Raw genomic sequence first — 25,374 nt, 5'->3', positions numbered from 1 at the left:
AGAAAAATTGAAAGAAGTCTCATGAGGATGGACAGAGGAGAGCAAGGCTGGGGCAGGCATGAGATGAGGAACAGGAGGTAGGAAAGGACCAGATCATGGAAGTACTCATAAGTGTCATCAGGGGCTTGAGATTTTGTCCTAAAGGCAATGAGAAGGATTATAATAGACAAATGGCATGATTAGATATTGTCTGCCATGTGGAGAATGGGTGCAACTGATCTCAGAGAGGACACAGAGAGGTCTGTTAATATGCTGTAGTAGTAACGGGGGAAGAGGTGATTTGGAGCCTAAATTTGGGTGGTGTCTGAGGAAATAATCATTTCTGGTGATGGGAACACTCTAGCATGAACAACTGCATAAGGAACCACCTAATTATAAAGTTATCAGGAGAGTTATAACAGTGCAAACTCATATGAGTGTTGGTGGACAAAGAAGTTAATAGAGCAAAGGGTCTGTGTTTTTGAAAAGCTATTTCCTGTGCGTCTATCAAATTATGCATATAGATGTTTATCACATAAATCAGATAAGAGCCCAAACCACATATTCATCATTCATCTCCCTGCCTTAAAATAACCAATATCATATCTTAGTGTATTTTTTCCAAATATAATTTGTATGCAAGTACACAGAAGAGAACACAAATTGTGTACTCTTTTAAAACAGATAGGCTTGGAATTTAAGCTATTTGTATCCTTGGGGTTTTTTTTTGTTTTTTTGTTGTTTTTTAGATTATCAGTATACTAAAACTATCCCTAGTTGACACACGACCATATGTTAGTTTCAGTAATACAACATATTTACATTTTAAATTAAGTACTAATGCATGAAATATTATTAGTCAAATAGACATTCAAAGGACAAATCAATAAGGTCTAAGGGACAGTTCTCTATTTCTCTGAAAGTATGTGACTAATGGTGGGGTATTTTTATGGTAAGGTTGGTGTATAGTGAAAACAGTATAAGAAAGTACTTACAAATTATTCTGAGAAAAATTTATATCTATTATCTCTCTGAGCAAAATGCTCCAGTCTTTTCTTGTCAGCTGTGCTACCTTCCAGTATTTCTTCCTCTGAGTTCTCTGAGCTTTTGCCAAAACGTCTTAGCTCAAATGCTATGTTAGTTAATTTTCACAGAATAGAAAAACTTCTTGCACTATATACAATTGAGCACTGAGAGGGCAGCCTGGCTTCTTCCTAAGTGCTTTATAGATCAAGTTTACATTCCTCTATTTGCAAGCATTATTCAAGGTCAGTTTAAACTGTGTTTCTATCAGATAATGTTTTGTTCAAAGAAACAAGGCTCCCACTTAGCTTGAATCTGTGAGTAGGAAACACCGTTTGTGGCTTGTGTTTGTTCCTTTACACTGTCATGCCTTCTTTAGAATAGTTTAATAAAAACAGATATTTGAGAATAAAAGAACATACATATAATTTTGTTTCAAATGTGACACACTTCAACATGTTAAGCTTTAAGTGAAACTGAAGGACACTCAAAGTCACTTTTGTCAAAGCCTTTTCCTGTAATAACATATTTGGATGATGCAAGATATATTCCCTTGTGATGTCCAAGTGATTGATAAACCAATTTGTGTGGAATATACAAGAACTATTCAGACTTTGTGGTTTCCTTAAATGAGATGAATAAGAATTTCTATTTTCTGAATAGGACATAAAGTATTCTAGGCCAATTTTAGATGCTTCAGTGTGCCAAAGATGGTATTAAGTTTGGTGTTCATAAATTACTAATCTGGAATAAGAGGTTGAATGTATTTTGAAAACTTAAACCTGTTTCACCTGAACATGTTTAACTAGTTAATAAGAAACATCAAAAAGACAAAACCCTGAGATCAATGGTCATTTTTTTGTAAAGCTATTATATGCTGTTTAAATTGGTTGTTCGGGTCTGTCTATAACATAAGTTTAATAACCTAGCTCAAATGCAGATTTCTAATTTTCAATTAACATAGGAATAATTTTGTTTGCTAAAATAAAATAAATGAATGAATGACAAGTCTGAAACATGAAATGTTCTAGGTAGAACTTTTTAAAATTCCAAATTTCAAAAAATCATGTGGCAACTGTATAGCTCAAGCTTTAAGTATTAACTTTTAACCTTTGACCTTACAGATTTTAACCAATGAAATGTCTCTTTAAACTTTAAAGGAAACAATGATAACGAGCGCCTGGCGATTGCTAGACAGCGAATTCCATATCGACTTGGTCGAGTAGTTGATGAATGGCTACTCGACAAAGGTAAAAAACATTGATTAAAACTTCAAATAAAAAAATAATTTGAACATAACCAAGTAGTACTTCATTGTAACACTAATAAACATAAAAAATAAATTTTCCGTAAAACTAAATTAAAAACAAATTTAAAACAGTAAAATGTAGATAGTAATATTTGCATACCTTGTATAATAATTTCTATACATTTTTAGACGTACCAGCTGTTTAATAATCTTACCCTGTTAACTTAAGGTTAAAGGGACTGTTAAATATAATCCACTAACAATCTATGAAGGTACTCACAGCAAGCATTAACCCAAAATGATAAATCATTCATAGATTATATTACATGTTCCAGCCTCTAAATTATTAACTAAAATATATGTAGTTCTGATATCTTTATTATGGTCCTGAAAAACAAAACAAAACAAAACAAAACTCTTGGTTTAAACTCTAGGCATCTTAAATAGTGGGCAATATGGATTGCCAGTCAAAATGAAGTCCCTTTAACGTTTGCAACCTTCTAAGAGCATTTGAGAACAAGCCCTAATTAAAACTGAACTTAAAGTTGTGTGCATGCTTTTTATTGAGCAGAGAGCAATCTGCTAAAACTGGATACTCAATTTGATGATATTGGTACTGTTGCTGAGGATTGCTGTTTGATGGAAATGTGCCATAATTTCTCCATCGGTTTGTGTATCATTCCTGAAGCCGCTTTTTACATCTGAAGCTATTTTTTTTTCATTTTGTTTTATTTTAATAGACTTGCTGAAAGCCAATCAGAAAAATATTTTTGGATTTTTTTGTCTCTGACATGCTCAGTGTAAACCATGCATTTCTTTTCAGTGTGATTGCCGGAAAAATAGAATAATTCAAATAACAATGGACTATGCCTTCAAAAAAATAAAATGTTTTTAAAGACTAGCATATAGATACTTGTGGCCATTACATGAACAATGAAATTTTTATCATAAATTTAAAATTAGACTTAGCTGCTCTAGATTAGCTTCTGCCAGTGGTAATTTTAGAATGACAAATACTTGAAATGTTAGAGATCTTACATTTTTTTTAATTTAACAATTTAGACTTAAGAGACCAACAGTATAAGATCTTGAGGGAAAAGGGATCCACTAAAAATTGATTTATAACATGTATCTTTGATTGGTCTTTTAGCAAAAGCACTACATTTACAATAAGTTGAGAATTTACAAGTATTTGCCAATGATTATGCATTTCATGGACACCTCATTTATAAGCAATGAATTATGAGTCAAATGCCTCTCTTATAGTTTATTGCTCTCATTATCCACCCCATGAAAGATCTGTTTTATCATCCTTTGTAGAATGTAGAGTTCACAATCAACATTTTTGCATGTATGTAATATTATTTTTACAGGGCGTCAGCTCACAATCTTCAATAGCCAAGCAACCATAATAATTGGCGGGAAAGAGCAGGGCCAGCCCTTCCAGGGCCAGCTCTCTGGGCTTTACTACAATGGCTTGAAAGTTCTGAATATGGCAGCCGAAAATGATGCCAACATCGTCATAGTGGGAAATGTGAGACTTGTTGGTGAAGTGCCTTCCTCAATGACAACTGAGTCGACAGCCACTGCCATGCAGTCAGAGATGTCCACATCAATTATGGAGACCACCACAACCCTAGCTACTAGCACAGCCAGAAGAGGAAAGCCCCCTACGAAAGAACCCATCAGCCAGGTGAGTATGTGGATTTCATTCCTTTGTTTTGGAACTGTGATGATGAAAGTAGGCTTTTCTGCATATGTGTCTTTTCTAAAATGGGACTGTTTCTGATCTCAGGTGCCGTGGCTTTGAGCCTTGCTTAGTATAATGTGCTCCATTTGAATGTAAAATGTGTATATACTGTTGATTTGAGATTTGCTGATTTGTGTTTGTTTGTTAGCCGCTACCTGGTAGTCTTGATTAATAACCTTGGTGTAGCCCAAGCTGAGGGGACTGCCTGCTAATTACACAGGGTTTTCACTTCTTAAGTTACATAAACAAGTAAATTAGTGAAGTACTTGAAAGGCCTTGTTTGTTCAAGCTCAGCACATAATCAAAATAAAATAAAACAAATTTGAAGAGAAGTTGCATACAAATTTCTATTGTATTTTGAAGTGTTCAGAATTTTGAATTGATAAGCATGTGGTTCTAATGGTGAATGATAGGGCTACTCTTTTACTGTTGTTGAGGGGGGAAATTTTTATTCTATCCTTCAAGTTCCTTCTGGCTGGTCTAAGAATGAAATTGGCGTGAAGCCGATTAAAAGGGGGGAAAAAACCCCCAAAGTTTGATTACATGTGCACAGTCTCAATAATAAAATTGAGACCCAAAGAAATGACCAAGGCAGTCAGCATTTATACTTTTTAGACAAAGAAACAGATATCTGTAAGAAATTTAAAGGCAAAGAAATCTTAAGTTTGGAAGCTTCAATTAGTAAGGAATTCTAAATAGGATTTGGGCTGGGATAATAAATTAGTAAATGTAGGTAAGTTTATTTATAGAGCCTTCTCAGCTCTTCATTTCCAATGTCTGGTGATATGGATGTCTCTTTACCTCCTGGTACAGGAGGACACCTTTAATACGGAAGATTTATTTTCTGCTTTCTGAAGGCAAACGGGCATCAGGGTGTTCCTCTTGCACTGACTGTTTTGGTAACTTTAATTCAACATAATCACTATCCCTAGGCCCCCACACTGTCTATGAGAAAAATGCACTATTAGTTTATCTGAAGGCCTTTTTTGTATTACATGTGATTAACTGCTCTCACCTAGAATTCACTTCAATGAACTTATGTCTTACATCTAAAAGTTTTGTAAACTAGAATTTTGAAATGCCAAAATTTTATAACTTGGAAGTATATTAATGCAGTCAAGGTATACTTAGTGATTGCATACTGTGTCAGGAACTGGCAGTGCATCCGTGAAGAATAAGAAAAAAAAAAAAAAAAAAACCCAAACAAACCACCTGCCTCAGAGAACACTAATAGAATCCTATAGACATACTGTGAAATGCCACTAGATCCCTAAAGGCATTTATATAGCCTTTGTATATATTTTGTTGTGATGTCTTTCAGACTTGTGTGTTTTCCTAGGTCTAAATTACTTTCTTTGTTTCATTTTTAATAGTGAATGAGTGTATCTGGTAGATGCCATATAAAGCTTTTTCCAAATACATGATCCTAACTTCTAGAAGACTGTACTCTAAAGAAACAAGAATGACAACAATTATTTTACATTTCTTTTATTTCAAGTGTTTGAGACAGATCTAAGTGTCAAATTTGGAAAGAGAGTAGAAGGGTGAATTCTGTTCGTATTAGCACCCTATCTACTAATTAACATATATTTACCAGAGAAAGAAAAAAAACAGATTCTGATTTTTACTTTCAATAAGAAGGAGTGGGAAGAACAGAACAGGGAGAAAATAGGAGAAGAGAGATGTTCAAAATTTACAGAGATATCTGTAAATTCATAAATGTAGTATTGCATATTATGTGCCTATATGCACTATTCTTTCTCCCTCCCTCCCTTCCTTCCTTTCTTCCTTTCTTCCTTTCTCTCTCTCACTCCACCGCCCCGCCCCCTTTATTTTTGATTTGCATTTGGCCACAAAGTAAAATGAGCTGTCTCACTGGGTGTTCATCAATGTACATTTATTGATCATTCTACAGGTGCCATACATTGTCCCGGACACTGGGGATATATTAGCAACAATGAACAAAAACACTTGTCCTTATGGAATATACATTTTAGTAGAAATGTGTGCTCATAGTATAATCTTTCTGTTGATTTTCTCTCTCTTGTTTCAGTTAATAAGATTTTTAATAATAACACTTAGTCCCTTGGATAAAGACTTGTGACTTTAGAACTTTAGACAGATTTATGCATATCCGTCAGCTCCATTTGATATACTTTACTGATATTTCATTAATGATTTTTATTATGGCTGTTATTTTATGGTTTATTTAACAATAAATAAATTATTAAGGTGGATTCGATATAGGAAAATGAAACGCATAGTAATCGATAGACTATTTCTTTTACGTAAAATATTTCCTAAGAGGACACTGTAGGACAATCAGAGTTGGAAATGTTCCTGGGAGTAAAATTTGAAATAATCAGAGAATTTTCTTAGTAGTCTTATTTCATCATTAATGAAATTACAATTGTCTAAGTTCTTAGGTAAACCAGATGTACCCCAAAATAAGGAAAGCCTTACCAACCTTTCCTAGGATGTAGTTTATCAATTAGTAACTGCTATATATTAAGAAATTCTATTTTTTGAGAAAACGTGCAAAATAGCTATTGCATTTGCAAGCTCAATACCTAGAAATGAAAAAATAAGAAGTTACGCATTTTATAGTATTAATTAATATAAGAGGAAAACAGTTAACCACCCATTAATTTCCAATGAAAAAAGTCTCTTTTATTATAAGCTATTACATGTTTAAAGACAGCAGTGGTTTATGGAAGTAAATGATCTAATCAATTAGTGATTATTTGGTTCATTTGAGGAGGTATTGACTTAAATAAAAGATTACTAGGTTCATTAAAAAATAAATATTTTAAATCTTTAGATTTTTAACAGACCAATAACAGCAATTAAATAATTTGAACTAATATGCCGCAAATAATCAATTGTGGCAACAGTGTTTTCAGGTTGGACCAACAGGTTTCAAAATGATCTTTTATAATGATATGTATGTGACTTCAGGTAATAAGGTATGCATATATGGAAAAAAAACTGCTAAAGAAGAAAGCAAATTATTTATTTTTGATTAACAGAGTAACTTATTGCAAATTCTTTTTACCTCACAATTGATTTTTAAAGTGTCCTTCAACTATGAAGAGATCACTGATAGATGTAGAATTTAAATTGTTTGTTGGACTTGTCAAAGTCTTGGAAGTTTAAAATATAGAGAGGGATTTGTAATGCTAATTCCAGGACTGTAACCTTTGACCCATTTTTGCAGACTGGATGAAGCATCTTCCCTCAAACCCTGTCTGTAGTGGCTGAATCTGCCTGCTTTTATCAACTCCCTTACTAAATTGTGTACTAAGAGGGGTCATTTTATTTTTCAAAAGCCATACTGGACTGTTTTCTCAGTCAAAGTGTATTTTCTTCAGTGATAACACTGAGCACTTAAGCTACAATGGCAATGTACCTTGAGGAGATTGCATGTTTTAGAACTATGGAAACAGATTTTTGGTCAAACAAAATTAAATTGGATTCATTTCAAATAGATGAGATGAGGTTTGTTCAGCCATCCTGCTTGCAGGGCAAGTGGTAGGGGAGAAATGTATTTTCATTTTTTTACAGAATCAGAGAATTTTTATAAAAAGAGTATTTATCAAAATGTTGTCCCATAGGATCCTGTTTACTTTCCTACTTAAAAGTAAATATGCTTTTAAAACAAGTTTTTCTTCTGCATGATGATCAAATTTCAGACTGATGTTTACTTTAGAAAGACATGATTTATATCTTGAAATAATGAGGACATTTGCCAACTCTTCTGAGTAAATGGCTCTTAAAAATGTGAATATAACAATATCAATGGTACTTTTTTAAATTATACCTTTTTATGGGCATTATGTAAAGTTCATAAAATTTGTTTTACTTAGATATTTAATACCTAAATGTTTTCATAAGACCTGCTCATCTTAAAAAAGAGAAGCTTTCCAAACCAGGGGAATGTACATTAAAATGCACACTGGTGTTTAAGATCTTAAAGAAAGGGAGAGAGAGAGAGAAAAAGAAAAACTTTCTCCAAGGCTACTCTCAGAAAGCAAATATTTGCAAATAATTGCTAGTAAAATTTCTCGGGATGCTGAGAGCTTCTTGGGATGAGGGACAGGAGTGTCATGCAAGATTTCTGGCTTCTGAGTGTTCCCTCTTCTGAATAATCTGGCAATGTCTTATGATCATATATAGCTCCACATAAATGAGTAAAAGTAAGCGAGCCTTGCAAAGGGAAACGTTCACTCCCTTTGGTTGCAGTCGGTAGAGAAAGGAAAGTGAAGCTTGCTATTCCTTTTAAGATCAAAATTGTAACATTTATTCTGTTCTAGTTCTGTACGGCACTTTGCAATCTTTTGGTTCTTTTCTTCAAGACTGTTTTACAAGCTACATACACACTGTAGAGCAGCATATGGGTCCCTAGAAATGCCTTTTCCTTAGAGGGAATGCAAGAGAATGGAAAGCACACAGTCGATCATGAGACGTTTCCACTCTCACCACAACCACTTACCTTGTTGTGCGGCTTGGATAGGTTGGTTACCGTGGCTACACTTTGGCTTTACTACTTCTCTAAGTGGGTTAACTAGGAATCTCTGGAATTGGACTCAGCTCTGTAATTTCCTTGATACTAGTGATGATGTTCTTCATTATGTCTTCTGATGATTATGTCAAAGCATAGATTTCACCCTTGACTTTCACACAGGACGGCCGTGCGTCTCTGTTGGTCTATATAGTTCTTGTGTACCCCTGGTGTACCACTGCGATTATAAATACTGTCCCTTTTTGAGTTTTCAAAGCATTCCATTTTGGTCTACCTATTGTACTTTCTTCTTACAGCATACATAAAATCCGTCTTTGCAAAAAAACCCCCAAAAAACCATACTTCATAAGAATAATAAATAGTGAAGCCTTGTCCTTTGCATTCAGAACAGTAACTGCCTCTGGTATCCTTACCTGGTTTTTGAGAATCCATAACCTTTTTCATCTTCTTTTTATCTTATTTCAAAAATCTTGAGAAAGGAGAGCGAATAAGGCTTTAAGAGATTCTGTTTTTTGACTGGAGGAACTATAGTCTGCAACTCCTAGTAAGAAATTACAGAGTAGGGCAGAATCAGTAAATATGAGTGAAACGTACTGGAGCAAGTCTGTGGTTCTATTAGGCTTTTTCCAGAGTGGACATGGCAAACCCACTCAAGAAAAGGAACTGTTGAGCATTTAAAAGCATTGAGAGGTTGTCAGAGACATGTGTATTTCACATATGCAGTGTCCTACTGAATAGCATCTGATTCCTACGGAATGTTCCCAAAAGAAACCCAACTAGTGTTCATGCAAGAAAAGAGTATTTGAATATATTGGACACTGCTATTGTTTCCTGGCAGCATTGGAGATGCTCATGAAAAATTAATACTATTTGTTTGAAAAATGTAAGCAGAGTGCACACATATTTCCATGAAAAAATATTTAAAACTAACAAAATGCACTTTGTAGCTTCAAAAACAAAATTTTATTTTTTTATTAAAAATATGAATTAACCTCAGCTGTGGCTTCATTATAAAAAAATAATAGCATTACTTATAATTATGTGTGTTCCTGATAACCATTCTGCATTTTAAACATACTGGTGACATGAATAATTAATTTTATTTTTGCTAGTCCAGTCATTCTGCTGAATTCACATAATGTACATTTTTACAGCAAATTTTAGTGCATATTGGAAAGAAAAACACTTGGGTGTAGATTTAAAAATATAAAGCGTAGTCTCCTGAAACTGATGGTGCCAGGTACGAAGAGGGTAATTCATCGTAATTTTAAATGTAGGTAAGCAACTGCTACTTAGGTGTTTTCCCCCCTCATTGCTGGTGAGCAAAAGTGTCAGGATATATACATTTTAAAGAATTTTTTTAAGAAAGCTCTTCTGCTTGGTGCATTTTCTTTAGGACCTGGAATTTTTACTAGATAAAAAGGTGTCCTGTTGGTGGACATAACCTTGGTTTTGAGACATCGTCCGACACAGCTAGTTCTAAACAAATATATCCATCTACCCATCCATCCATCCACCCATTCACTTCACGCATGTTTGCTGAGCAATTGCTGTATACCAGGCAGTCTTCTTCAGACTTGGAAATAGAGCACTGAACAAAATTAGGCTTTTCTGCATAAAGCTTACATTTTAGTTAAAGATGGACATAAACATTAGAACACATCATACACAGGATGATAGCACGTAGAAGAAAAAGGCAGAAGAGAGGGGATGCTTGTATTGGGGGTGGGTGGGCATTAAATGGCAATCCTTTTGGACTAACATGCATAGATTATTAGGGATAGAGGCATCAGTTATAAGAGAACAGTAGCATGTTAAAATTCAGACTTATTCTTAGATCCAGCGGGATCATACCCTGTGTGGAGAGTGTTAGTGACAACTAGCTGCTGTTTTAGGAAATTAGAACAAAAGTGACACCAAGATTTATCTTTTTCTTTTCTTTTCTTTTTTAAATGAGGAATGCCCTTAGTCTAAGACCTGGTCCAGGTGGGTGCAGCGTGGGGCTCCCAGGAAGACAAAGCGCAGTGGGGGCACTCAGGATATGCAGCGGGGCTTCAGGTATGTGGAGGCAGTAAATGCAGGCCCTCAGGGAGGAGCGGGGCAGGACGGGCTGGGGTCCGCTGAGCGTTGGGCAGCTCAGAGGATGGTAGAAACAGGCCACAAGCACTGCTGCCAAGACCACTCTTTACAGAAGGAGCCCCATCCCTCAGGATCTTGGGAATTCTGTAGGCTGGCAGAGGAGTCCTGCGGTGAGAAACACTTGAGTGCACCAGGCCCCAGACTCAGGAGGAGGTGTGGCTCAAGCCACCTATAAGGCAAACCCCAATCCTTCTTAACACCACCCCCCCTTCCTCACTCAGAGTCACAAAGAGGCGCACCCCCCACCTAGGGACCTGGCCAGGTCCAAGGGAACAGGCTCTGGCCCAAAGGTTCTGCAGGGATGGGACCATTCTGTCCTGCAAGGTCAGAACCACGAGGGAACTGTGCCTACTTGCCGTGTGTGGTCCTATGGACACAAGACTAATAAGCGTCTTGTTAATTAAATCAGAAGTATAATCAGAGGCACCTGGGTCAAGCGTCTGACTCTCGGTTTCAGCTCTGGTGGTGATTTCAGGGTCGTGGGATCGACCTGCATCGGGCTCTCCACACTTGGCTCAGAATCTGCTTGAGATTCTTTCCCCTCCGTCTCCCTTCCCCTGCACTCCTCCCTCTGCTCAAGCTTATGCATGCTCTCTCTCTCTCTGTTCTCTCAAATAAATAAATAAATAAATACTTTTTAAAAAGTACAATCAAATTCTAGGATATATATATATGTATGAGGAAGAGATGAAAACTCAGAGTATGGCTTGGTATTATTACTGTTATTCTCCGTGTGAGAAAATTGAGAAACTATATAACTTACCCAAGGTTATGCAGCTAGCTTATTTTCAGAGTATTTTGAGGTGATCTTGTCCTCTGCCCTTAAATATGGCTTCTGTTCAGCATCTTATTACTTCCTATCTTCTCATAGTCTTAACTAGTTCCATGTGATCTCCACACAAGAGTCAGTTTGTGCCTTCAAAAACTGAAATACGGTCATGATATTACTTTCTTTAATACATCCAGGCTTTTAGGGTAAAGGGCAGCTTCCTTGGGATGATGATCGGGACCCATCCTTCACAGCCATCCTCCTGGCTGCCTTACTAGAAGGTTTATCTCCTCCACTCTCCTCCTTACCCTTCCATCACCTCACCTTCTGACTAATGACTCACGGTGACCTCTAGAGGTCATGCATTTCACACCTCTATGTCCTCGTGTTGGAAGGTGGGGGAGAGACAGTAAAGCATCTCCCAATCTGAGTAGGCCCTTTGAGACTGAAAAACAAAGCAGGCCACTCTACACAGTTTACACAGAATTGTAATCAGGATAGTTTACTAACAGGGGGATCCGCTGGAGGACGAGCCAGCTGTGCAGTTAGTCCCCACTAGTCTGGACCTTAGACCACCAATTCTATAGCACGGGGACATGCAGAAGGGCCTTGTAGTGAGATCACAGGGTTTGTCTATACCTCAAAGGACTTGCATGCATCTAATTGACACCTAACATCTAATTAGATCTTCAGTGTGTCAGGAAGGGGAGAGATCATGTTATCTTTAACAAATTTATGGAGGGTCAAAGCAAGCCTCCCTCCATTCTGGCCTTGGTGGGTATTTGTAAGGTGTGCAAATTAATTTCCAAGGGGTCCTGGAACATGTGGCCCCAGGGGAGTGAGTGAGCAGGTGTGAACAAGATAGAGTGCTAAAGATGGAATCAGAATTGTCAGCTCCCTACAATTCAGCATGGAAAGCCCTTTCCTTTCTTCACCTTCCTACTCCCTTCTTCATACTCTGCAGTTTCTCGCAGTCTGATTCTGCATAGTGGGAAGGGACAGTCTGAAGAGGCAACACCAGTGTTGGCTGTTAGGGGGCAGTGTTGCATAGTGGTCAAGGGCATCAACTCTGGAAGCCAGAATGCCTGTCTAAATCTCAGCCTTACTTTCCCCACGTGCTGGTTGTGGGACTCTGGACAAGTTATATAACCTCTTAATACCTGTTTCCCACCTATAAAATGGGGACTATGGCTTCGTAAACTTATGGTGAGAATTAAGGGAGCCAATGTACTATATGCCCTATATAGAATTACTGCTACTTGACAATTTTTTATTACAAAAAAAATGGAAATTTCATATGGTTCATCCTAAAATATAAAGATATAAAAAAGTATCTAACACATGTAACCATTACATACATGGTACTTTTGTGTGGAAAACATGCCTCAGGTATGAAGTATAAATTAAAGCATCTTTCTTACCTGTGAAGCTATTTTCTCTGCCCTTGAAGACATAGTTCTGACAAAAAGAAAAAAGAAATAGCTCTTAACTGATGTTTCTAAGTGAAAGCATCAGTTGTTTGGCATGTACAGAGCAGAATTCTTTCTTGAATGAGGTGTTCTCCACAGGGAGGCAGCACCATTCCTCTAGAACATGTGTCTGGGATGGGGAAGGACAGATCATTCGGGGGAGAGGTGTCATTGGCAGTTAGGGAGAGAACGCCATGAAAGCTGGACACTGTACATTGAAAAACTACCCACTAATCTCCATACCCTGCACTATTTTACTCAACATCCCACCACCACCACCACCCACCGCAACAACAGTGACTTCAGATTCTTGTTGACTGAACAGCCCAGAAATTTCCTGTAACTGTTTCCCAGCTATTCTCAGAAGCTAATTCAGAGTATGGTACCGAATCTTGCAAATATGATTTCTGTAGCTGTCCTTGATAACATGTTTTGATTAAGGAGCTTAAAAATTCATGATATACTCCTTTTTTCAACTTGGGTAAGAAAAATATCAAGCACTTCCAGCTGTGAGTTAGACTAACCTAGTTTGGGGATTCTTGATATAATCTCTTTTGATATAATCTTTATTAGCATTGGAGAAATAGGATGACAAGACTTTGTATCTAAAACTTCAAATGTGGCAGTAATTTCAGTATTTTCTCCTAAAGCACTGGTAAGGTTGGCACCTTTTCTAATATTTCTAGTCTCAGTTGTAGGAAAAAATAATATATTTTGATTAAACAATTAGTTAATGTCAAAGTAGCAAGAATACAACCTTATTTTCTTATTTTAGTTTTGATCAGTATTATAAATAATTTGTGCCATTATATTATGTGAACTTCTGGTTTTTGAGTACACAGGTATTTGTATAATACCTGTTGATTTATTCCTCTATTTACGTACTAATAATTTTCATTGAGGGGAAGGAGAAAGCAAATCATCAAAGCATTAAAAAAAAGGATAATTGTGTGTGTATGTTGTTTGTATACATGTGTATGTGTGTTAATGGTGCTTATCTTTTTTCTTTCATGATAAATATAAAACAGTAAGCTTTGTTCAATAAACTACTGTCAAGATTAAATTTAAAACTCTATGATAATTTCTAGAACCAATATTAGATTTTCTTATCTTTTGGCATCACTGAAAATTTACCTAACAGTAAAAAATATAGTAATATCATTAGGCTGGAACCTCAAGAGAAGATTTAGCTAATTCATCTGCCTTGATACAGCACTTACAAAACAGATCCCACTGTATTCTCATCATCACTGTTCTCTTTATAGAAGATCTCTAACAGACAGCACCAATATTAACCAACGGTTTCTCCGGTAAACATTCTAAATGGTAATTAAACAAAATGAAACATAGCAGTGTATGTTTATGTGTGTCTATATATATTTTGACGATGGTGTATGTTCCCTAAAAATCTACAGTGCTTCTACTTAAGATTATAAATTAGCAAATATCTTTTGTATACCTAACATATAAAATGCACTTTTCAAGGTATTATGTTCTTAAGCATGAGGGTGAGGTATGTAGTGATTTAGGGTTTTATAACTAGAACCATTTCTCAAATATTTAAATAATCAGTGAATCCGTACATAAATTATCAAGTGCCCTAACTCAACAATAGCAAAGCTTTTGTACATCACTGATGCATAGACTATTATTAGCAGCATCACCAACATAATTGAAACTCAGAAACAAATTTAAAGGAGGGAAGATATTTTCATCCCTTTTTAATAACAAGCATATTGAAGCAACACACTTGTATTACTTCACATGCCCTGAGGTGTTGGCAATGTGCTAGACACTACCCTGGCTCTGGAATTACTCACATTCTTGGGAAACCTTCTTCTAAAATAGATCATCCAGTCCGTAGATTTGATAGTGTAGATGGTGGCCTGGCCCCTTTTGTGCTCTTTGAGGATTTTCCCAGTCACATGGGATCTAGAGACTCTCCCTAAGCGGCATAAGGGAAGCTGAATCCTCTTCATCTTTACGTGGAATAAATACAGGGTTGAGGAGGCCCCAGAACTGTCCGTTACAATGTTGGAATAAAATATGAGCCAACAGTAATCATGTTTATCTTGATGACAGATTCCTTGGGAGAATCAGCTACACTTGCCTAAGCGAGGTTTAACGCAGCATCTGGCTTAGTACCCTTGTCCCCAGGCTGCCACCACTTTTTCCTTCTCCCCTCCCTCCTCTTTTTTTTTTCTTTCTTCCTTCCATGTGCTAGACCCTCTTTTAGGCGCTGTATTTTCACACACGATGACCCAAATTTCAAAGAAGAGAAATGGGCCTGAATTTGGGTATCTAGGTAACAAATACGTTGTACTATCAAGTCTGTAAGCCTGGCGGGCTAACCACGTGAGGAGTCTCTCTCTGCTGTACCACATTATACTTGCTCTTACGAGGTCTCCTCTAAATATAGCCCAGCTTTTAAAATTCAGCAGTAAATGGAACACTTGAGGGAAATTTATTTTCATATTTTCTACACCTCTAAGTTTATTTCTACAGCAGCTATCCCTGAATACGTATCAAAAGCTTGCGTGCACAGCTACAGAATAGTGTAGTTACTTGTGTTCATGGATCTAAAGGAGTATCAATTTCTTTTAGAAGAAAATAGAAAATCTCTATATTCCATTGAAGGGAAGTTTTCTGGTTCTAATGCCCATATATCAGAAATGAGAAAGGTTCATCAAGATTCTTTCAAATTTTGTGGTGACATTCCTAACCCCGACTTTTCCATACACAGCATTAACTGGCCATTAGTAATAATTCTAGACACAGTCAACGTGGCAACCCATCTTAACATAAAGGAAAATAAGCCATCACAGAGCAGCCAAATGACCTACTTTTTCTGTTATGAACTGATCGCTTTCTACTGTCCAAAGTAAGAATTTTCCTTGTGGTTTCAGATACAGGTTTAATGACATTTGTGACTGAAGTTGTGCCTGTTTTATTTAATTGCCTCATTATCTTATAGACTCTTTTCATTGTGGCTTTCCATTCTATATTGTTTGGGAACTTTATTCAGAAAAGGAAAAAAAAAAAACCATGTATAAGGCACTTAGTCTAAAATTTGTCATTTCTGTGTTAACAATAAACCAACATAAAATTCAACTTCTCTAAACACAAAATCCAAGTTCCCACTTTCAGTCTTTTGCATGTGTTGCCTCCTTTTACAGGTATGTACCTATTTCCTCCTTTTTTCCTGTACTATGACTATACCTGTGATCTTATTAAAATTGACTCTACATTTGTAAAGTTCTCAAGCTTTGCTTATCTAGATGGTACACAATTTTAGGCCGTGCATTTCACCTGAAGCTTTTCCAAACAACCCTAAACAGAATGCATTTCCTGTTTTCATAGCACTTTGGAGAGAGGTTATTAGACATTCAAATAAATAGATAGATAATCTACCTACCAGGGTGTATAACCTTTACTTCAGTTATCTTTTGGACAAGTGCCTTCAACCCCAGATCTGTGCTTTATTAATCTGTGCATACTTAGCACCTCACTTGGTGCCTGATGCAAAGTGGACGCTTACTAAGCAGTTTTTGAATAAAGAAATTAATGGTCACACAGAGTGCATATTCCAGTGCTGGGATAAATACTGTATATTGCCTAGTCTTGAGTTTTTCTGGATTGATCAATATTTGTAGAGAATGAAGATGGTACACATAAGAAGGGAATAAATGAAATCGTTTCCTTCATATGCAGAGTAAAGAAATGGTATTAAAATGCTGTTTGTTGGGTTTTTAAAAATTGTATATATATTTATTTAAGAGAAAGATATGGATGTGATTTATAGGGGCACAATTCTCATTTCCGTTTGTATTATTGACATTGACATCAATCCAGAAAGGAAGCTCTTGTAGTTATTCCTCAGATGGAAAGGAGAAGGGTACACAACAGTACAGTTTTGTCTACCAGGTTACAGAATATCAGGAGTAAAACCGTTTTCCAGGTATTAGTGGGGTATCATTTTTAGATTATTATGTTTTACCTAGGTGGGGGCAGTGCTAATGATCCCTCTTTGGGGGAATATTTGTTATTGGCGTAATTTAGAATTGCTGACACATCATAATGACAACAAGCAGGTTGACTTTTAGTCAGATTTATTATTGTTTTTAATTTTTCCACAGCAAAGCACCTCTTATTGTCTGTACAGAAGGCTGACCTCTCCCGTTGTTGTCCGTGGTGAGCCAGTCATATTGCTCATATCTTGGAATATGGACTATCTCAAGAGCCAGGAATTCACATTTCCAAGTAGTTTGTCTGACTTTTGATATCCCTACCCAACTTTGATGAGTAACAAATAGGTGAAAATATTTGGAGGGCTATAAGGAAGTTTGATAAGATGAGACCCATTACAGATCCAGTTTGCACCAGAGACCCTTGGCAGTATTTCAAGGAAAGCTCATCATAGGCTTGATACATGGATGTTAACTATTGCTGGAAACCAGATAGATCTGGGGAAAGTGTACAAATCTTCCTCAACTTGCGATGGGTTTGTCAGGATGTCCTGGCAAGTTGAGAATATCCTCGATCAGAAATGCGTTGAATACACCTCACCCGAGCATCTGGGTGGCTCAGTTGGTTGAGTGACTGCCTTCAGCTCAGGTCATGATCCCTGCGTCCCAGAACCGAGTCCCACATCAGGCTCCCTGCTCAGAGGGGAGTCTGCTTCTCTTTCTGACCCTCTCCCCTCTCGTGTTCCCTCTCAGTGTCTCTCTCCTTCAAATAAATAAATAAAATCTTTAAATAAAAAAATACACCTAACCCACCAAACCTGATAGCTTAGCCTAGCCTACCTTAATGTGCTCAGAACAACACCTGGCCTGGAGTTAGTCAGAATCATCTAGCACAAAACCTATTTTACAATAAAATACGATTTTGCTCGTAGTTTATTGAATACTGTACTGAAAGTGTAAAGCAGAATGGTTGTATGGGAACAGAACGTATGGGTTGTTGACCCTCAAGATCGCATGGCTGGCTGGGAGCTCCGGCTCTTTGCCACTGCCCAGCATCACAAGGAGTATCCTACCACATAGCACTGTCCCAGGAAAAGCCCACAATTCAAAGTACAGTTTGTACTGAATGCATATCACTTTTGCAACATCACAGAGCCAAAAAATCATAAGTCAAACAATCATAAGTCAAGGACCATCTGTATAATGTTTTGAAAAAAATAGTCATTGCCAAGTTTAAGCTTGTAAAAACTGTGATATTTTCATAGGCAATTTAAAATGAGAACCAAGTACAAAGATCTAGATAAGTAAAAGAAGAGATTAGAGCCTGCTGGCATAACACTAATTGGACACAAAGCCTTAAATGAAGTTTGGGAAGTGGAGTGAATTCCTGATGACAGACAAATCTAGACAAAGCCTAGGAAATGTCAAAGGAATTTATTCCTGCTGTGTGGGTTACTTGAAACTACAATATATTTAAATGGGTGGTACCTGAAATTGCAAATAATAACATTAATTATAACCTGCTCTTTTACACTATTTTGGAAGCTAGTAGCAGGATGCTGGCAAAATTCACTTTTATGCTTTGTTGTATGTATGCAAAACAAGTAAGGATAATTGGTAAATTATTTTCATTAAGGTAATACGAGCACATGAAAACAAATCAATGTGGTTTAGAATATAGTATATATGAAGAGCAACAGTCCGCCATCCATCCCCTCCCCACTTCTCGTCTTATTCCCCAGAGATGATATCTTTTCATAATTCTTTCAGTGATTAATGTCCCATCTCTAAATAGTATACTTCCATTTATTTATTTAACCCTTTTATACTATATTTGTACAATTTCCAGTATAATAACTGAGGGTTAGCTCCTGGCTTTAATCCCTTCCTTTTTCTTTCCTTCTTCTCTTCTGAACTATATACAAAGGTTAGTTATTTTTTTTTTCACTTTAAGTAATATATGTACATCTCCATATCTCATTCTGTTAGTTTATGACAATATCTTTTGAATGTCCACATTATTAAGATGAAGACATTGTATTCCTTTCCTTTCCCTCGACTTTCCCACATCTCACCATCTCATAGTATTTCTAGCGATGTTAATGTTAGCATTCTGTTTGACAACCACAGCCAAATCTCCCATATTTTATCTATGAGGAGTTTGAAGTGGAAAAGCAAAAAAGAACATTTAGGTTATCATTACTACATAAATAGCATTAGATGCCAGTCTCAGTTCTGCATTAAGATTACATTTCTTTTCTTGTGAGTCCAATATCATATTACCTGGACTGCTCAAGGGGGGACATTCCCAGAATCAAGGTCAAATGGATTCTCTTCCATTCTATCAATTGCTGCAAACTGAAGCATTTTATTTGTTTCGTGTTTGGACTCGTCTTCAGAGTTTCATTTTTCTAGGAGTTCCTCAATATTTTTTTTTCTTTTTTTCTTGCATGACTTTCCTTGCCTTTATTGTATCATCACCCTAAATTCCCACTCTATTTTATTTTTTTTAAGAGATTTTATTTATTTATTTATTTGAGAGGGAGAGACAGAGATAGTGAAAGAAATATTGAGAGAGAGCATGAGCAAAGAGGAGAAGGAGAAGCAGGCTCCCTGATGGGCAGGGAGCCGGATGTAGGGCTTGATCCCAGGACTCTGGGATCATGACCTGAGCCAAAGGCAGACGCTTAACTGACTGAGCCCCCCAGGTGCCCCTAAATTCCCACTTTAAATCATACTTTCAGTTCTATCAAACCCTCCTTCCTCCTCTCCCTAATCCTGAGATCTCCTGTCTGGGCTTTCTGTTCTCGAAGTGTTCTGAAGTGTGACAGGAGACCCTACTCAGGTTAACTGGGCAAAGTGTGTAAGAGGCAGACTTTTCTTTGGAGGTGGAAGACACTGATCTTAATGCCAGAATGAAGAGAACATCCACAGTAAGACCTTGACGTTTCCTTACACCATTTCTTTGCTTTCAAGAGAATGGTCTGGATTTTCATTTGTTAGTTTGTTTCTGCTTTGGGGTAAAAAAGCTACTTTGTTCTATATTTTAGGTGGTTATATTAATAATCTATTCCTGTGTCAGGGTGCCTGGTGGCTCATAGTTTAAGCGTCTGTTAATTTTGACTCAGGTCATGATCTCAGGGTTGTGAGATGGAGCCCTGCCTTGGGCTCTGCACTGGGCCTAGGGCCTGCTTAAGATTTTCTCTCTCTCCCTCTGCCCCTTCCCCCAAAATAAATAAATAAATAAATAAATAAATAAATAAATAAATAAATAAATAAATAATCTATTCCTGTGTAATAAGTTATCCCCATAATTAGCAACTTAATAAGCATTATCTTTCCTTTTTTTTTTTTTTTTTAAGATTTCATTTATTTATTTGACAGAGAGAGACAGCCAGCGAGAGAGGGAACACAAGCAGGGGGAGTGGGAGAGGAAGAAGCAGGCTCATAGCGGAAGAGCCCGATGTGGGGCTTGATCCCATAACACCGGGATCACGCCCTGAGCCGAAGGCAGACGCTTAACCACTGAGCCACCCAGGCACCCCTAATAAGCATTTTCTATCTCACAGTTTCTGTAGCTTAGATGAATCTGTGTGAAGAATATCTGGGTGCCGCTGGCTCAAGGTCTCTCATAAAGCTGATGTCTAACTGTTGACCAAGACAGCAGTCTCATTTGAACCTTTGACTGGAGGAGAGTGGGCATCCACTTTTATGTTCACTTAAAAGTTTACCATGTGGCTATGCACAGGCTGTGTTTTCTCACATGTAGGCACAGGGCTTCCTCATGTTAGCAGCTCACTTCCTCCAGAGCAAGTGATCTGAGAGAAAGAGAGACCAAGCAAGAATGGGAGAGAGCTCATCTGGGATGGGAGCCACAGACTTTTTATAACCTAACCTTGGAAATGACATTCCATCATGGCTGCTGGAAGTTTGGCCCACACCGAAGGAGAGGAAATTCCATAAGGGCATGAATGGCAGGAGCTGAGGATCTCAGGAAACCTTCTTCGAGGCCTCCAGGATGTCACAGAGCAGGGGAATGCCAACTGCTGTGATGTTTATGTATATATTCTCCCAGTCTCCTTCTAGATCATCTCCAGATTGGCTCTCACTGACTTCGTATCCCCTGTATCTCTCTGCAGCATATTCATTTTTTTTTTAATTTTGTTCAGTTAGCTACTGTATAGTACATCATTAGTTTTTGATGTAGTGTTCAAAGATTCATTATTTACATATAACACCCAGTGTTTATCACAACACATGCCCTCCTTAATACCCATCACTCTCTTACCCCCCTCCCCCCAACCCCCTCCCCTCTGAAACCCCCAGTCTGTTTCCTGGGGTCCACAGTCTCTCATGGTTCTTCTCCCTCTCTGAATTCTCCCCCTTCAGATTTCCCTCCCTTCCCCTATGGTCCTCCATGCTATTCCTTATGTTCCACATATGGTGAAACCATATGATAATTGTCTTTCTCTGGCATACTTCACCTGGCATAATCCCCTCCAGTTCCATCCATGTCAGTGCGAATGGTGGGTGTTCATCCTTTCTGATGGCTGAGTGATATTCCATTGTATATATGAACCACATCTTCCTTATCCATTTGTCTGTTGAAGGGCATCTCGGCTCCTTCCACAGTTTGGCTGTTGTGGACATTGCTGCTATGAGCATTGGGGCACATGTGCTCCTTCTTTTCACTGTATCTGTATCTTTGGGGTAAATACCTAGGAGTGCAATTGCTGGGTCATAGGGTAGCTCTATTTTTAACATCTTGAGGAACCTCCATACTGTTTTCAGAGTGGCTGTACCAGCTTCTGTAGCATATTCTAAGCTGTGCCTTTTTCTGCTTATTTTACTCAGTAAGCCTCTTTGATTCACTTCTAGTATTCTCCTAGAAACCTGTTTGGAAATCTCTTGATTGTGCTAACTGCATACTTTTCTCCGCATTGTTGAGTTTACAGCCCACTTTTGTTCTGCTAGTTTTTATTTTTGGGGGGCCTCAGTGAGGAGAGACACAGGAAGCATCTATTTTCTCCTTCAGTTTGAACTAGACATAAGGATTACTACTATGGAGGAATTTAGATAGTTCAGTCCTGCCTTTAGTCACTGTGTAGAAAAGAACGCTCTTTGCATTTCAAGTGACTTCTTTTCACATTCAAATGACAGATGGGAAGTCTTCCTGTGCCCACAATTAATCTTGTGTTTTAACTTTTAACAGATCCAGAAATATGAAGAAAACACTGTATGGTTCTTATTTCTGAATTCTGAGCCTCCTCATCGTTCCTCTCTGAGCTTAACCTGCTTGCGCAGTATCTACTTGCTTGAGTATTTATGGTTTTGTACTTATACAAACCCCAATGAATCTTTTAATCTTCCCAGTTTGACGAAGTTTAGCAATAATCATTTAGACTCAAAGAGCAATCACAAAAATTCTAAATGACTCTGTGGTTGATAAGGCCTGAGTTCTTTTGCATTATTTTATTGTCTTTCATTTCTGATGGTTGGAAGTAGATGATGTGGTAAGCCAGCAAAATATCCTTCAATCTCTCTAATATCTTATCTTTAATGAAATCGTAGAAGGAAATGGGCTTATATTTCTGACTTCATAACCCTCTATTCATCAATGAAGAAAAGCCAAAATGAAAAGCCAGGTGTAGTTTTGCCTTGGTATCCCAATTCAATTTGTTCCAGAGAGTGAGGAACAGAAATGGTACGGAGATATTAGAGCAGTATTGGAAGAAGAAGAAAATTTTTATTAACTGTATTCTAGCATTCCAACTTTTAAAACTTTTGACTTCAAAAACATTCACATGGCAATTTTGATGGCAATTAAAGCGAGATTGTTGCTTGCTTCTCTAAAAAGGAACTCAGAAATTATCGTAATAAAAAACAAAGGAGAGAAGCACTACATTCAAACCTAACCAAACCTGATGCATTCTGGCTTTTTATAGTTATCATCATCTATTTTTTTTATCATTTCAAAGTTAACTATTCCTCTTTACTCCTATTTGTCTAATTAAATTAGCTTAAAATTCTGTTTTACACTCCTTTTTAAGCACTTCCATCTACTCTGTGTATCAGTTAGTTTTTGCTGTGGTACAAACTACTCTAAAACTTAGCTCACAAGTGTGTGGTTCTGCAGTTTGGATTGGGCTTAGCTGGATGGTTTTTCTAATCTGGGGTGATCTCAGCTGGTCTAGTTTATATGTTGTTGTTCACCCATCAGGCTGAGTAGGGACTGGTTGGTCTAAGATGGCTCATTGGAACAGCTTCCCTTATGTTCCGCATGTGTCTCATCCACCATAAGGCCAGCTTAACACAGAATTCCATGAGTGAGGATGCAACTGTGCAAAATCTCTTGAGGCCCAGGCTCAGAACTTGCATGATGTTGCTTTTGCTGCATTGATAAAGCAAGGCACAAGGTCAGTCCAGATTCAGGGAGCAGAACTGCAAGTATTGCGGCCATTTATAATTGATCACAACTTACAGAGTTGGACCTGTATTTGTATTTATGTACCAGCCTACCATATGATAAAATCATGCTGTCACATTAATTTTTTTATAGCCAAAAAGTCAAGACAAACAAATGTGTCTATAGCTTTGTTAAAATCTGAAGTATTTGGTTAACAATTTGAATACTGTCTATTTCCATTCTACCCACTCTTCCTATGAAGATAGCCTCCTAAAAAAAGGTTTTGTTATCCATTCCTTCCTGGGCTCGTGCAGTATCAGAATAGCTCATTTGTTCTGCTGACAGCAGGTACTATTTGAATCCTGTAGTTAGCTTTCTCCCCTTTCTTCCCTAGAGGAATTCAACAGCAAACTTTGATGTTCAAAGATCACATCAGTCGAAGATCACTCTACTACAAAGCACATGAATCTGTTTTGAGATACAGTGTATTTATATCTTTCATGGTCTTGATTAAATAAGCTTATCACAGTCACTTTTCCTCTGTCTGCTTTACACATAAACCCACATACCTTTACATTTTCTTCTGTTTTATATTTTAGGTTATTTTTTTCTTGGTATATGTTTTGCAGCTGTCATAATTTTCCTTTTTTACTGTTTTCTCATTCAAACTATTGGCAAAAAAAAGATGTCAAAACTTAAAGGAAGGCTGTTGTTTTCCTCTCTGAGAATAAGAATATTATTTGGATTATAATCTATATCCAGAATTTTGCTTTTAATTCACCTTAACATTCCCATGAAATCTGCTTAAACATCTGGCAGAAGTTAACAGTTGCATTTTTTTTTTCTCAATCCAAAAACACCTGAAGAAACAAAAAAGAACACTCCTCTTCCATAAAGTGGGTAGAGAGATGGAAATCTGTTACATGGGAAGGGAGATCCAGGTAGTTAGAATTATAAAATATATATTATGAACTGAATGTTTATGTTTCCCCAAAATGCATATGTTGAAATCCTACCCCCCAAAGTGATGGTATTGGGGGGAGGGGCCTTTGAGAGGTAATTAGGATTAGTTGAGGTCATGAAGGTAGAGCTCCCCATGAGTGGGATCAGTGCCCTTAAAAAGTCATGAGAGGGCTTGTTTCCTCTCTGTCTTCTCCACCATGCGGGGATACTCCAAGAAGTCAGCAGTCTGAATCCTGGAAGAGGCCTCTCAGCAGATCTCAACCATGCTGCTGCTCTAATCTTGTACTTCTAGCCTCCAGAACTGTGAGAAACAAAGTTCTGTTGTTTATAAGCCTCCCAGTCTATGGGACTTTGTTACAGCAGCGCAAACTGACTAAGAAAATATGGTATCTTGATTCAAGTAGTTTGAACTTCTAGAACAGCAGAAACACTGATACTCAAATGCAGATACCAAGGAATATTTCATAAATCTAAAGAGATATGTTTTGGATATCATCCCAACTTTTGATTTAACTTCCCCACACGTAGCGTCTCATTACATATAACCAAGTTACATTGGCTTTTATTTCTTCTTGAGATGTGAAGTCAATAAAATGTTCTCATTTAGCATCACATATCCTCATTTTTGTGTGATGAAATGAAAGAATGAAATATAAGAAAGACACATGACTTCAACTCTATATAAGACAAATAGAACCAAACTTTTTTTTTTCAATTTAAAATAATGAATCCTAGTTTTGATTTACATTCTAATGCGGGCCAGTCTCTTCTGCTAAAATCTACTCATTTATTAGGCTACATATAAATTGTCCAAGTGAATTTTAGAATAACAATATTCAGATAAATCAACATAGAAAGTACATTTTTAGAAAGAAAAGGGAATGTGTTGGAAATAGTTAAGACACAGATCGATATGGTTACAAGCAATACACATTCAAATATTGACATTTCTTCATTCATTTACTAAGCCAATACTTGTAAAACACCTGCTAGAGGAAAGTACTATTTTAGGCAGTGTGGAAATGGCAGTGGACACATTGAATTAAAAACTCTGCCCTCATGGTGCTTAGATATCAGTAAGTAGAGAAAAATATGAAGAAAATGCATAAACAAACTATATCCCCTATTAGATAACAGTAA

The 25,374-nt window shown here is 37.1% G+C and overlaps 1 protein-coding gene across 13 annotated transcripts in view; it reads left to right on the top strand.

Annotated features, from left to right (window-relative positions):
- NRXN1 (neurexin 1) overlaps positions 1 to 25,374 on the top strand; it is a 1,098,989-nt gene that overhangs the window by 962,733 nt on the left and 110,882 nt on the right. For 7 of the 13 annotated variants that reach the window (XM_087863385.1, XM_087863384.1, XM_087863383.1 and 4 more), the window contains one exon: positions 3,625 to 3,944. In XM_087863385.1, coding sequence (XP_087719511.1) covers positions 3,625 to 3,944 — 320 coding nt within the window. Of the gene's footprint in view, positions 1 to 2,162; positions 2,253 to 3,624; positions 3,945 to 25,374 lie in introns of all 13 variants that reach the window. The other 6 variants (XM_087863379.1, XM_087863380.1, XM_087863378.1 and 3 more) reach the window with 1 other exon arrangement.

This window comes from Ursus americanus, chromosome 7, assembly GCF_024610735.1.
Source record: "Ursus americanus isolate L20-20 chromosome 7, mUrsAme1.1.p, whole genome shotgun sequence".
Classification (NCBI taxonomy): Eukaryota; Metazoa; Chordata; class Mammalia; order Carnivora; family Ursidae; genus Ursus; species Ursus americanus.
Note: the sequence above shows the minus strand (reverse complement) of the source record. Positions and strands in the feature narration are given on the sequence as shown.